This window comes from Montipora foliosa, chromosome 12 (genome assembly GCF_036669935.1).
Source record: "Montipora foliosa isolate CH-2021 chromosome 12, ASM3666993v2, whole genome shotgun sequence".
Lineage (NCBI taxonomy): Eukaryota > Metazoa > Cnidaria > Anthozoa > Scleractinia > Acroporidae > Montipora > Montipora foliosa.
The window spans coordinates 29,825,249-29,840,248 of NC_090880.1; the positions used below are offsets into that span (position 1 = coordinate 29,825,249).

A 15,000-nucleotide genomic window follows, 5' to 3' on the forward strand; every position below is an offset into this window, starting at 1 on the left:
TCCGTCCACACGAATACGCGAAAACGATTCGAAAACACTAACCTCCAACTATGGAGCGTGCGCGCGCATGTGCTCTCTGATGTTATCGTTTTCGAAAACCTCCGTTTTCACTCGTCCGCGAGAACATGATAATCCTCCGTTTTTAAAAATCTAGAGCGTTTTCAAAAATCTTCGTTGTCGGTGACCGAAAGCGCCGTATTTGTGTGCACGGGAAGCACAAACGGAAGAAAAAGTCTCCATTTTCAAAAATATCCGCATACATGAGCCAAGCGGGGCGAACGCGATATTTCGCGCGGAGCGCGACACGAGCGCGAAGCTTAAAGCGCCTGTCATGCAGGCTACGTGTGGGCGGTGGTCTCAATGACATTTCGCATCAAAAAGAATACACGCAGAAATATTCATCCAATTATATGGTATTGCTTTGAAGACGATCTTCAAAGAAGAGTGCCGTTCGTTCAACACGATTATTTCCTTTAGTGACGTAAATAATCTCGTTGAGCTTTTGCCAATGGCTGATTATTTTATTTTTACAGGAATTTAGAGATTTGCCAGCTCAGTAATGACTACAAGCTCTCTGTTGTTTTAGACAACGGATGTGTTGTGCTCAAGGATACAAACACAGTCTACGACGAAACGAACACCGAAACGTTCACTATCAAAGAAAACGAGCCAACCACGGGCAAGGTGACCATACATGGACAAGTGACAATGAAAAAGGACGGTGAAGCCGCTGGTCAAGAAGACTGCCAGCTAAATCCACTCTGGGATACTCGGGTCCAGGCCGTCAGTGAGATGTGGTCTGATGAACAGTTCTTTTATTTGAAAAGTCAATTGACGGCTTGGCATGGAAAAGAGGCATGTTTTGATAAGACGTGGGACAAGAAAATTGGACGATTTTGGCTTTAGTAGATTCTCTTGACTGCAGTACATTTTATTCACGAATTGTACAATTATTTCGTTTGTGGTATAGTAGTAGTTTTTAAGTGTCCGAATTCATGCTTTCGGTGGCAAATATTTAAAGCCGATAGCTTAGATTCCTGAGCAAAAGCAGGGCGCTTATACATAGGGCGGTGAAACGGGCACTCCGCTCTTGGTCCAATGTGTGATGCGGAGAAGGACTGGCACGAGCGCTCCTTCCGCGCTTCCGGTGCAAGTAATGGCTGCCAAAAATATCCTCTCAACAAACCGGAAATCACGTTTTCTTTCTTTATTTTTGGGCCACCAGCAGTGTATTATTTGCAGGCTTTTTTGATATTTTTGACCCAAAACTCAATACTATTTTGTCTGTTGGAATATAACTCAAGTATTTTCGTCGGAAGCTGCTTAAATTTGAGTGAAGTAAGACAGTGTCGAATGCAGGTATGTCCCGCTTATCGTGACCAAGCCGTGTTCCGCTCCTTCTTTTACGAGTACTCCACATTTCTCCACTCTAAATTTTACATATGTTTAAGATCGATAGCTTTTACAAAACATAGTAAAAAACCAGCTGGATATATTTGGATATAGCAGCGTTTCAGAACTTCAAACTTGCTCACTTAAAATCGCTCGCGACGAATCGCCCGCCGCAGTCAATTTTACCGACAATAAAAAACTATTTTCAAGATTTCGCCCGCTTGGGAAAATCAACAAACAACAAATACGGTTTAATCAAGGCGCTTGTAAGTTCATCTTGATAATTTAAATAAAATACGAGAAAAGCTTGCTGTTAATACTCTGTCCGAAAAAGTTTGCAAAGACATGATGGCTTTGCACAACACCTCAGAAAAGACACAAGAATTTATGAAAATGTGAAATGCTTTGGAATGTCTTCAAAGATAACAGTCCACTGCAGTCAATAACAGATCAACGTGTTACCAACTTAAAGCAAGTACTTAATTACTTCAAAGCCTGGAAACAAGAGCTTCAACAAACATTCCACGGAAGGACTGATGCGTCAGAACACTTCATAACATGGCAAACAATGTTTGATCTCGAGGTAATATGTAGACCAGACTTAAAATGGATCACAGCAAAAGAATGCAAAACTGATAAGTTATTGTAAATACCATGTCGTTGCCCCCTTAGGGATAACTATGCAAAAAAGCCATACTATTCCATGGCAACTCCTTCATATTTTGTAACAACTGAGGACAAAGCAATGATTACAGTTCCTTGTAGAATATCCTCCCATGAGGAAAAGCAATTTGTAGCCTATCACTACTGCTACGTTTTAAGACTGACCCCATCCTCTCCCAAACCCCATATTGTTTTCTTTGCCTTTGTGCAGTTTGGACACAAACAAATAAGCTACAACCTGTGGCTGATTAATATGGTCAAATTTTTGTTCCACTGTGTGAAACATAAATAAAATAATTACAAGCATAAGCCCTGGAACATCCCTTTAAAAATAACAATGACTGTATTTATTGTTTAAGGCTTGACTAGCAACACGACACAGAGAACTTAAAAAATATAGCATAACTATTTCACACTCAAGGATCACAGGCATCTATATTTTTTGGGGGTCTGAGGGCTTATGTGTGGCTGATCTAGCCCTTTTACTCAATCAGTTAGCACAAATCAATACAGTAACTCTCTGTTTCATATTGTTTTCAAGGTGTCAGTGTCATATTCCAGCACTCGGCAAGGTCTCTTTTTGACTTGTGGCTGTTTCTGCTTAGGTGGTCTCATACACCACAAGCCTTTTTGGAGACATCACCGCCATAGTAAAATATTTGTTAATCCCTCCTACGTGATTCAGTTTTTCATACATGTACTATCTGGCTGTTTCTGTGATTCAAGTTTTTAATTTCACACAGAGTTTGTTTCATTTGTTAACCTTATTTTGGGGTTGAGAGTTTGCTTTGTAAATTTCTCCCCCTCATTCTACAGACTAACCCTAAATTTTGTCTATGATTTTTCCTCAACTCACCATTCACACACAATATTGCCCTCAAACTACCTGCTAATTAGTGAATATGTTTTAGTTAGTGGAGAGAAACCCTTCTTGTAAGGAGGATTCTTCTATCAACACCAATTAAGAAAGCTACAAAGGTTGCTAGGTTAACGGCTGCTTGATGTATTGCTATTAAATAACCAAACTTAATTTAACTTGGACAGTTCATCTTTAATTTAATATGGCTCCTTCTTGGGGGACCAGACACAAATGGTAACATAATTATTGTTTAACCACTGTTTGCAAGACATTATATGTTGGTGCGATATTGTTTCTTGTCACCTGTTGCCATTATTTTATGTCATCTGTATTTCGTACACAAAGTAGAGGTTTTTGCCATATATTCAGACTCCCCTCACAGGGTTTGTGATTCAAATGCTTAACCACTCTGCAAAATTCCAGTCTTATTGTTTGGGTTATGGAGCCTATAATCCAAAAACAATACATTTATCACTCTTTTGTAAAGGTCATTCAAAAAATGAGGGCAATAGCATTTATGACCTTTTAATATCTTGTCTCATATTTCCAGTTTAATTTTTTTTTTAGATTATGCAAATTGGAAGATTTGCAATGTCACACTGTGTACATAATGTGGAAGGCAGGACTTTTATTTTCAGATAATTAATGGTAATAGGTAACAATATTTAGCTCTATTTTCTATTTTGTTTTGAAAATAGCATGTTACCATTTCTGCTTGTGAGAGCTAACCATAAATAGGCTTACCAAATTCTCTTGACACTGTACAACTCTTCATACTAACTAGTAAGCTACGATGGTATGTCATTTAGCCTGAGGTGCACCCTGGTCAGCCTGTGTTCAGTAAGCTCTCAATAATGACAATAAAAACACTTTCCCCAAATCCTGTGCCAATAATATCTCTGAACATGACTGATTTCTAAAGGCATGATTAACCTTTGCACAACTATTGTACTCACAGTAAGGCGGCACATAATTAGCTGAATTATCATTCAACTACAGAAAATATTGTGGTAATCAGTGGCGGATCTAGACCTTGAGCTAAGGGTGGGGGTTGCTTGCCCTGCCAGCTTTTCCTCCTGCGGTAAGGTAGTTTTGAGGTAAATGCAAGCATTGTGATAATTTGGTTCTTTCTTGGTTAGGATTTTGCTATGCCGACCATTTATTTGGAAGCGGTCATAAGCTGTGTAATTTTTGTTTTTGAAAAGCCACAAATTCAAGAAACAACCATGGCCCGAGTACCATATGATAAACTACTTTCTAACTAAGCTGGCCAAAGCCATACTGAGGAATATTGCACCTTGGTCATTTTTGTACGGAACTCGCTGCGCTCAATCTTTAGTTCCACAATGTTCAACCAATATTCCCCAGTATGGCCCTCCAGCTCGGTTAGTAAGAGCTTAATATTCCCAAGTTGTTACTTGTATTTTGATTTGCCTTTTGGGTCCTTCAACACACAGCATGATTCGTGAAAATACTCACCAGAATATAAACAAAATGTAAAAAAAAACCATGACTTATAACCTTTTCCATGGAAATGGCCTGTATGGCAAAGTGAACAAGAAAGCAAACACTTGGATTTACCTAAAGACCATAGGTTATAGGAGAGAACCAATCAAGAACAGCGAGAAAATGTTTGTTACATTAACATCAGCTATGTGTCTGGAACATCTGAAGAATTTTTTTTCTCGTTCAAATAAAAAAAGTCGTCTGTGATGTCCTGTAAAAACACTTCTTCCAATTCTTCGAGTGAGTCGCCGATCTCAAGACTTGCCGCCATTTTGAAAAGGCTTTTTAGTAGACCCCAGTCTACTGCATCACACCTTTTTGCTCGGACCCGCTCGTTTCACCGCCCGGTCTCTTTCCGCCCTGGCAAAAGAGACTACGAACGCTGTCGGCGATATTTGTGTGTTTTAAATTACCATACTTTTTATTAACGATTTTCTAGATAATTCCTTTGGGTTACTTCCGAACAGAACTATTTCCGAAAAAAAGACACTGAAAGACTCCGAGACAATCGTCCTGCGTGAGTTTTTTAAGTGAATTCCTTCAAAACGTAAAGTGAATCTGACTTCGAATGTTCAAGAATGTTCTAGGCTCTAATCTGAGACTCGGTCTTATTTCTACTCGTCTTCAAGAGGAGGTGCAATAGGGTATAGTGCAGAAGTAATTGTAGCTCATTGTGGAGAATATTCTTGTTTTTATTTGTGGATAGCATATATTCCTAAAAAGATTGATATTTATATGTGGCTTACGTCTTTTGGACATTAAAAAAATCGAATCATTGTAATCTTGCGGTCTTTCTCATTGGTAAAAACGCTATTCCCTTATCGATCGCCTGCTAACCAAAATGATATCGACTCATAATTTACTCATAGAAATGTTTAGAAAGTCTTTCCACTGTTTGCTTACCATCTATGTACTTACCAAGCTCATCGATTCCTTTAACGAGTTGTTTGAACATGATTTGTTGTCCAACTTATGGATGATTCCCCGTTGAAGACTGCCGGGTAAATTCAGTATTTCGCACAATACCCATTCTAAACTTCGGCCATCAAGTTTAATTCTATCCTCGAGGGCCAAAGGTAGTCGATTTCTTAAAAATTGGTATATGGAGACCCAACAAACAGTCCCCTAGGCAGTTGGTAAATGAAAACGGCAAATGATACATTATTGATTTGCAAAAGCAGACCCTCCGTATTTCATTCATTCATTGTAGATATTCTTGTTCTTTGGCTATTTAAGGTTGATAAAAAACAAAACACAAACAGCAGTAACAAACAAAGTAAAACGCATATTAATAGCTTGACGTTTCGGATGCTACAACATTCACCTTCAGAAACAATGTTCCGTTAGGAAACGCGAAACTATATTTAACTCTAGTAGAAGACTTGTGGTTTCGCTTCTTGGCGTTTGCACGTTGGAGGAACTGGCTTATGATAACTCTGAACTAATGCAAAAGGTTTGTCAGTCTTACAGCTCAGTTTCCATTCTACTGGCGAAACCACTTGGGCGGAATTCAGGCTTTGCAGAACTAGTACAAACCAGCCAAATACTGGTAGTAGATACCAGGAACAGATTTTCAAAGATTTGGGATACTGAAGCCATGAAAGGAGTGATTTTATGCAAAAAAGACAATGAAAAAACTCGGCCCTACTCAGAGGAACATGAGGAAAGGCTTTCATAAACATCTACTTCAAGAAATAATAGTAACGATAACTTTTCAAGCAAAGAGATTTAACACTCTCGTTGAACTAATGAACTTTTTACTCTGCAAGGTGACTCAAAACTTCAGCGCCCGAAAGCAAGATAGACGCGAAGGTATAAGTAAGAGTGCTCGACGGAATCAATCAACTCAAAACCAGGAGCTTCATCCACAAAGACCTTGCCACGGCCGACAAAGTTAAAAATTAATTGGTCGCCGGATCTAAGGGTTGGTTTCTTGAGCTCAACATGTGATCTTTACTGTACCGAATACCACCCTCTGGCTTCTAGTCGGTCCTCATGTTATGTATTTACCCTTTTTCTTTTTAATCTAACACTGGTACCCCGTCATCCTCGATTTAAAAGCCTTTGACACTTTGTTTCATTAGCTCGTGTTAGGGTAAGCTTATTGATTATTTTTGCTTTAAGCTGATTTGTTTCCTGTAAACGTCATCTGTGAGTTTCACAGGTTTTTAAGTCGAGAATGGGCCGATCAGCCCCAAGGATGAGCCGACCTGCCCCGATGCAGGTCTCCCGGCTTTGATAACGAACGAGCTTAAAAAATGTTTCGTGAGCTGATGACAAAGGATGCCACATAGTACGTCCTTATGGTCCGTTTCATTGATTTCCTCGGTGATATACATATTTTAGTTGATACAGAGCAAATAACTTTACAAGAAAAAGTGCAGAAGGTTTCTCGGTAAACTTTTCGCCCCAATCTTTTCCTGTAAATTTTACTAACTCTAGAATCACTGCATGTCAATTTCTTATGTGTCACTCATTTCTTGTTTGAGTGGCTACAACATAAACTTTACATTTCCCAAATGATACATGAGCTGAAGCTAGAAGAAAGAGAATTAAGTGTACAGATTACAACAAATTACACCTCTTGAGTTTTTGTTTTCTGCCAAAGACGTAAACGGTGTGGTTGAAGCCTCCTTCAGATCTTGAAGTAACCTTCACCCTGACATGTTTATAACCGGGCCCACCACTAATGATCTCAGGGTTGCCGCCTGTATCATCTTCCCAGTTATCTTTGGCCACTACAGCGGTGATCGTGTTGTCCCCGCTGTGTTGATAAACGTGGGAGGCACGATTAAACCCACGACCTTGACACTTTTGCTCTGCGTGTAACAGGATATCTCCAGCTTGTGGCTTGCCTACTACGAGATTATGTTGTCCGTTACCTTTTATTGTTCTCCACGCTTCTCCAGCCCATTTGGCAAGCTGCAGAACTGGACCATTCCCTGGAATCACTTCAGCCATGTTACTGTCTTGATCATTATCGTCTTTTTTGCCATAGACGAGAACTGTATGGTCGATGCCTCTTCCCAATCTTGAAGTAACCTTCACGCTGACATGTTTATAACCGGGACCACCACTAATGATCTCAGGGTCGCCGCCTGTATCATCTTCCCGGTCATCTTTGGCCACTACACCGGTGATCGTGATGTCCCCGCTGTATCGATAAACGTGGTAGACATACCCCATCCCATAACCTACACTCTTTTGCTCTGAGTGTAAGAGAATATCTCCATCTTTTGGCGTGCCTACGTTGAGATTATGTTGTCCCCTACCGGAGGACAGCCATTTGTTTACTGTTTCTCCAATAAACCACGCTCCTTCAAGAACCTGCACAGCTGTACGAGCCACGTCCGCTGGACGCACTTGAGTCATGTTTCTGTCTAGACAACAACATAGTACAACATTCGTTAATTTTTTTTTTTGCCATACACGTAAACAGTATTTTTTTTTTTTTTTTAATTGCAACACAACAATATAACAATGTACATAAAGAATAAAATCAACTAACAACGAACAGCATACTATACAAGTCGCACGTACTAAAGTACATATATATATATAACCATTCGTTGCTTTAGAGTGCCGATCAGTGCATTCATAATTTATCTTTCTGAAAACCGATGGAGAAAGCTTGGAGCTCTTCCCACTGAAATACAGTGGTGATGTGATTTTATGTAGCCTATGTTAGCCATACACATAATCTTTATTGTCGACATCAAAATCAGTTTAATTTCAGCGTATAAATTCGAGACAATATTTGGTTCAGGTCACAGTTTGTGACCGCGTGCAAGAAAGTTATAATTCAGTTTTGTAAACACACAGTCCAAGCGCTATAACTTTCCAACGATTTATGCCAGTGCCCTGGCTTTTTTTGTTGGCTTGTGCTACCCGCATAAGTATTATTTATTAGTAAAAATCACGTTCCCAAGCCTTTCATAAGTGCCGAAAATCGAAAAAGTGTTTCCTTACATGTCACGTATTGTAAAGGTGCAGGAAATTTACAATTCAGTTTTGTAAAAAAACGGTCCGACGATTAATGCCAGTGTCCTGAATATTTTGTTGCCTTGTGCTAGCCGGATAAGAATTATTTCTTGGCAGAAATCGCTAACCCTAGCCTTTCATAAGTGCCGCATAAGGCAAAAAACCCTTCTCTTACATGTCGCGCCTTGTAAAGGTGCAGGAAATTTACAATTCAGTTTTGTAAAAAAACGGTCCGACCGCTATAACTTTCCAACGATTAATGCCAGTGTCATGAATATTTTGTCGCCTTGTGCTAGCCGGATAAGAATTATTTCTTGGCAGAAATCGCTAACCCTAGCCTTTCATAAGTGCCGCATAAGGCAAAAAACCCTTCTCTTACATGTCGCGCCTTGTAAAGGTGCAGGAAATTTACAATTCAGTTTTGTAAAAAAACGGTCCGACCGCTATAACTTTCCAACGATTAATGCTAGTGTCATGAATATTTTGTTGCCTTGTGCTAGCCGTATAGGGATTCTTTTGTTGGCAGAAATTGCTATCCCTAGCCTTTCATAATTGCTGCATAAGGCAAAAAACCCTTTTCCTACATGTCACGCCTTGTAAAGGTGCGGGAAATTTACAATTCAGTTTTGTAAAAAAACGGTCCGACCGCTATAACTTTCCAACGCTTAATGTTAGTGTCTTGAATATTTTTGTTGTCTTGTGTTAGTCATATAACTATTATTTTATGATAGAAATCACTTTCCCAAGCCTTTCATAAGTGCCGAAATTGGAAAAACTGTTTCCTTAAATGTCACGTCTTATAAAGGTGCAGGAAATTTACAATTCAGTTTTGTAAAAAAACGGTCCGACCGCGGGAGTTATGAAAGGCTAGGGATAGCGATTTCTGCCAAGAAATAATACTTATACGTCTAGCACAAGCCAACAAAATATTCAGGACACTGACATTAATCGTTGGAAAGATATAGCAATCGGACCGTTTTTTTACAAAACTGAATTGTAAATTTCCTGCACCTTTACAAGACGTGACATGGAAGAAAACGTTTTTTTTGCATCATGCGGGAGTTATGAAAGGCTAGGGATAGCGATTTCTACTAAGAAATAATACTTATACGTCTAGCACAAGCCAACAAAATATTCAGGACACTGGCATTAATCGTTGGAAAGATATAGCAATCGGACCGTTTTATTACAAAAGTGAATTGTAAATTTCCTGCACCTTTACAAGACGTGACACGTAAGAAAACGGTTTTTTGCATTATGCAGCAGCTATGAAAGGCTAGGGATAGTGATTTCTGCCAAGAAATAATACTTATACGTCTAGCACAAGCCAACAAAATATTCAGGACACTGGCATCAATAGTTGGAAAGATATAGCAGTCGGACCGTTTTTTTACAAAACTGAATTGTAAATTTCCTGCACCTTTACAAGACGTGACATGGAAGAAAACGTTTTTTTTGCATCATGCGGGAGTTATGAAAGGCTAGGGATAGCGATTTCTACTAAGAAATAATACTTATACGTCTAGCACAAGCCAACAAAATATTCAGGACACTGGCATTAATCGTTGGAAAGATATAGCAGTCGGACCGTTTTTTTACAAAACTGAATTGTAAATTTCCTGCACCTTTACAAGACGTGACATGGAAGAAAACGGTTTTTTGCATTATGCAGCAGCTATGAAAGGCTAGGGATAGTGATTTCTGCCAAGAAATAATACTTATACGTCTAGCACAAGCCAACAAAATATTCAGGACACTGGCATCAATAGTTGGAAAGATATAGCAGTCGGACCGTTTTTTTACAAAACTGAATTGTAAATTTCCTGCACCTTTACAAGACGTGACATGGAAGAAAACGTATTTTGCATCATGCGGGAGTTATGAAAGGCTAGGGATAGCGATATACGCCATATATATATATATATATATATATATATGACTTTACACAAATTTAGGTTTCACGAGTAACCATCGTTTAATGCTACAGAACTGTTTCGTATGGTACAAGCACCACACTCATCAGGCAATTTTAACGACTGAACTGTTGAAATTGGAAAGCTGGCAGTTAAATACGGAAATTTGAATGGTTGCTATAGTAAATGCGTTACATTTTAGCAGTTGCTAGGTAACAAAACATGATATAAGGGGATTCTATGTCGGTATTTTACATTTACGTTACTCTAAAGTTCCGGAGTACATATCGGTTTCTGTGGGGGCATGAACTTGCTAATTCGTTTCTTCTGTTAAGGCTACACAGTTCTTTCCTACACATGATTATGAATTTTTCATTCAGACAAAGACTACATTTCTTGCTAATATTGCTGTAGGGTCTACATTTTTTAAGAATTTTCCATTTAATTTGAAACGGCTTCTTTGCATCTTGTAAGTGCCAGACATGTTTGGAAAGCTCTGTCTCATTTCTTCTGTTTGAATGTCGAAAAGATGTTCTGTGATTCCTGTAGCGTTCCTTGAAGTTTGTGGCTAGTCCAACGTAGGTTTCAGTTGTTGTCTCGGTGGTGACTGTTGCTTGATAAATTACGTTAGTTTGAAGGCATTTTCCTTCGAGTGGGCATTCAGGCTTTTTTCTACAATTGCAGGTGTCAGGTTGCGGTGCTGGTGTATTTGCATCTGAAAGAACGTGTTTGTTGTGTGACGATATGATGGATTTCATGTTTGGCATACATGAGTAGCTTAGCTTGAGTGTGTGTCTGTTGAAAATCTTGTAGAGCGGGTGGTTGTTCTGGAAGCATTTTTCGACGATATGTAGGAATTTTCTACCAAGGTTGGTTTTAACGCTTGAATCGAAAGGGGGATTGTACCACGTAATGTCCCTTTTCCTCTTTCTTTTGTTTTTCGGAGCGGGTTCTGGATTGTATGTTAGTTTGTGGTCATATCCACTTTCTTTGAGTGCGTGTTGATAAGGGCCAATTGATTCGTCGAATACTTCTTTGCTGGATGAAATGTTAGTTAGTCTTTTGTTGATGTTGAGTGGTATGTTTTTCAGTAATGCTGGGGGGTGGTTGCTTTGCCGGTGGACGTACGATAGTTTGTTGTTGGGCTTCATGTATGGTTTGTAGCGTCCATCTGTAAGGTCGAAGGTTACGTCAAGGAAGTGGACGATTTTTTTGTTGGCATCGATTGTGATCTTTAGGCCATTTGATTTGAACACATTGTTGACTTCTTTTTTGGTTTTTTCAATTTCTTTTGGGGTGGCTTTGCAGACTGCAAGACCATCGTCACGGTACAATCCAACTTCATCTTTGAATTTAGATGCGATCAGGGAGAGCATGTAAGTTTCTATCAATTCGCACGTTTCTGCTCCGTCGTATGAGCCCATTGTAACGTCAAACATGTCGTTTGTGTTCTTCTTGGTCCATGGAGAGTTTTGGTGGTAAAGGAGCGATTTTTTGGCGTGGATGATGATGTGGCGGTCTTGTTGGGTGATTGTACTGAATTTGGAGGCATAATCTAATGCTTTTAGTAACAGGTCTTTGAAAGATATGGATGGGTAGAAATCGCACACGTCAAAGGTGATAAATGCGTGCTTTTCCTTTTCTGAGATTGCCTTGAACCATTCTATGGCGTTGTTAGTGCTTTTCCACAGGTTCACTTTGGTTGCATGGATGACCTCTTTGTTTATGCGGTCAAGGATTTTTTTGCTGATGATGCCAATTTCGGATTTGCTTGGATTGATGAGTCTGCAGGTCGGGTTGTTGGTGAAATCGGGTTTGTGGTCTTTTAGTGTGATGAAGGGGTCCCTTGATGCTGAGACTTCAATTCGGTCCTCGAGCTCGATTTTTTGGGCAGAAGAAACGAATTAGCAAGTTCATGCCCCCACAGAAACCGATATGTACTCCGGAACTTTAGAGTAACGTAAATGTAAAATACCGACATAGAATCCCCTTATATCATGTTTTGTTACCTAGCAACTGCTAAAATGTAACGCATTTACTATAGCAACCATTCAAATTTCCGTATTTAACTGCCAGCTTTCCAATTTCAACAGTTCAGTCGTTAAAACAACGATATTGTGAAATGGTTCAATAATCTGAGCAACTTAAAACTTACTCCCCCGAATGAACAGATTCTATTCCATATAAAGGAGGAAAAATGCAAACTGATGAACGCCCAAAAACTCAGACTAGATATTCTCCTTCTTTACACCAAATATTAAACCCCTGAAGAGTGAAGCGATTCACGAAACAGGCTTGTCGGGAAATGTAGTTGCGTCCTTTTTTCCTCTTAAAAAAAAAAAAAAAAAAAAAAAATATATATATATATATATATATATATACATAACAACAATTAAGACGGGGGGGGGGGGGGGGTTAGTATCAAACAGAAGAGCAGTTTTCAAGTTTCCATTGCCATTCAATTTTCCTCTGTAGTTCTACAAAGTTGGGCGTCTTAGAAAGTGATTTACAAGTGTATAAATAATATTTGGTGTAAAGAAGGAGAATATCTAGTCTGAGTTTTTGGGCGTTCATCAGTTTGCATTTTTCCTCCTTTATATGGAATAGAATCTGTTCATTCGGGGGAGTAAGTTTTAAGTTGCTCAGATTATTGAACCATTTCACAATATCGTTGTAAAATGAGGACGTAGTAGAACAGTCCAAAAATGTATGAAGTATAGAATCTTGACTTGAGCATAGAGAGCATTGATCATCGACTGTAATTTTAAATCTTTTCAGTTCTCGCTTAGTAACAGTTATCCTATGCAGGAGCTTAAATAAGAATTGCCTTAGTTTATTATCTTTAGTTATTTTATATATCTTTTGAAAGTTAGCTTTCCAGGGACCAAACGAATCAGGGAAGAGTTGTTCCCAAGCTTTCACACCAGTAGGCACAATGGTACAGTTTTCATTAAAAAGTTTGTAATAATGTTTGCACCTCATTTTGGCCAAGGAGAGCGAAAGGTTTTTAGTTAACTGAAGTATATCCTCCATTTTGAAGAGATCATCAGGCGTAATTTGCGTTTTATATGCACTTCATTTAATCTCGCTGGGAATAGCAGCAATCATTTGAAAATATTGAAGAAAGTTAATTTCTAAGTCAAATTTATCCTGAAATTCTTGGAGAGACAAGAACTGTCCGTCTTCATTAAGCAAATCTTGCACCAAAAAGATTCCTTTTTCAAACCATGTTTTCCAAAACAATGTTTTCCCCTCAATCTTTATTTCCCTATTATTCCACAAGACAAATTTCCGTCGCTGGTCAAGGTTATACATATTAACAAGCTCCTGAAAGTATTCTAGCATTTCTTTATAGAACAGGGGCAAGCTTGAATCGATGCATTTTGTATCGTAGTTACAATTTAGTAAAAAGGTTAGGCAACCATGTCTATTAAAATAGTAATTTGGGATTGCCTTCCAGTTAGCGTCGCTGCCATCTAGCAGTCTGCCAATCCAGCTCAGACGAAGGGACTTTGACATAGTTCTGAAATTAATAAAATTTAAACCTCCATCTACAAGAGGTTGATAAATCACTTTTCTCTTAATTTTGTCTTTCTTATTTCTCCACAGGAAAGCAAAGAGTTCAGCTTGCGTTTTTTGAATAATATTTTCAGGGACCGTAAGCATCGAAGCAGTGTATATCAACTTAGATACTCCTATTGTTTTCGCTAAGAGCGTTCGGCCATAAAGAGAAAGGTCACGCGTCTGCCATATATTCAGTTTCATCTTCATTACTGGGTTGCCTATGGGCAAACCCAGTCGAGGTCTGCGTTTAGTTTGTTTTTAATTTCTTTTTTTTTTTCTTTTTTTTTTTTTTTTCTGTGTCGGTAAAAGTCTTGCCTGTCACTCCCCTGGTAAGTGGTGTCTTTGTGGATAGAGCCTTCTGCGAGTATTTTCTTAGGATCGAGAGGGTAGTGGAACTGCGTAGATTTCTCTGGTGGACACAGTAGAATCATTAACTTAGCCAGCAATGGCGTCGAAAGTCATGTAACGCGAATGGCGTTTTAGTGGATCCTTAAACAAAATATACCCTTATGGAGCTCAATAATAGAAAGTCAGTTGGATAAAATAGGCAGGAATCTCAAAAGCGACGAGCACTGGACTTCGACAACAATCTATCGCCCGTCGAGACGAAATCAAAGTGAGCTGTATTTACCTGAAGTACATGGTAGTTTGACACGATTGAGTTTCTTGTCTTCACACACGCAATGAAATAGGAAGAGGTTTTCGCCTCTAAGAGCAAATATGTTGTTTGTTTTAATAAATATTTCGCTGGAAAAGGATTCTGTGGTATTTTCTGCCTTTGTGAATTATAATATCATGTTGTGTATTGAATTTTCGAGCTTAAGGTTCAAATGTGATATGGGAGAAGTTTTTTAGTATTGCTCTGTAAGCAGGAAGGGTTCACAGGCCTGTTGGAAGCGTGCTTGAGTTTCAACAACATGAGCCCCAAAATCAGTGAAAACTTGTGACGCAGATGAATAATAAAGTAGCTGCTATTTCCAAAATGATGGAATTACCTGGTGATAAGTAACGTCGTACGCGTCTTGGAGAGTAAATTTTGACTTTGCATAAACAAGAATTGGGCGATTGTGATCTTTGTTTTGACTTCGCTCATTTCATGTCAACCTTTATAACACTTGACAG

The 15,000-nt window shown here is 38.9% G+C and overlaps 2 protein-coding genes across 4 annotated transcripts in view; one reads left to right on the plus strand and one right to left on the minus strand.

The window, feature by feature from the left end:
• Positions 1–4,503, plus strand: part of LOC137979013 (cocaine esterase-like) — a 15,047-nt gene extending 10,544 nt beyond the window's left edge. For 2 of the 3 annotated variants that reach the window (XM_068826162.1, XM_068826164.1), the window contains one exon: positions 534–2,426. In XM_068826162.1, the coding sequence (XP_068682263.1) occupies positions 534–906 (373 nt within the window). In that variant the 3' untranslated portion in view covers positions 907–2,426. Of the gene's footprint in view, positions 1–533 lie in introns of all 3 variants that reach the window. The other variant, XM_068826163.1, reaches the window with a different exon arrangement.
• Positions 4,504–5,093: 590 nt separating this feature from the next.
• Positions 5,094–15,000, minus strand: part of LOC137979014 (uncharacterized) — a 35,962-nt gene continuing 26,055 nt past the window's right edge. The window contains exon 4 of the mRNA XM_068826165.1: positions 5,094–7,800. Coding sequence (XP_068682266.1) covers positions 6,986–7,800 — 815 coding nt within the window. The 3' untranslated portion in view covers positions 5,094–6,985. The remainder of the gene's footprint in view (positions 7,801–15,000) is intronic.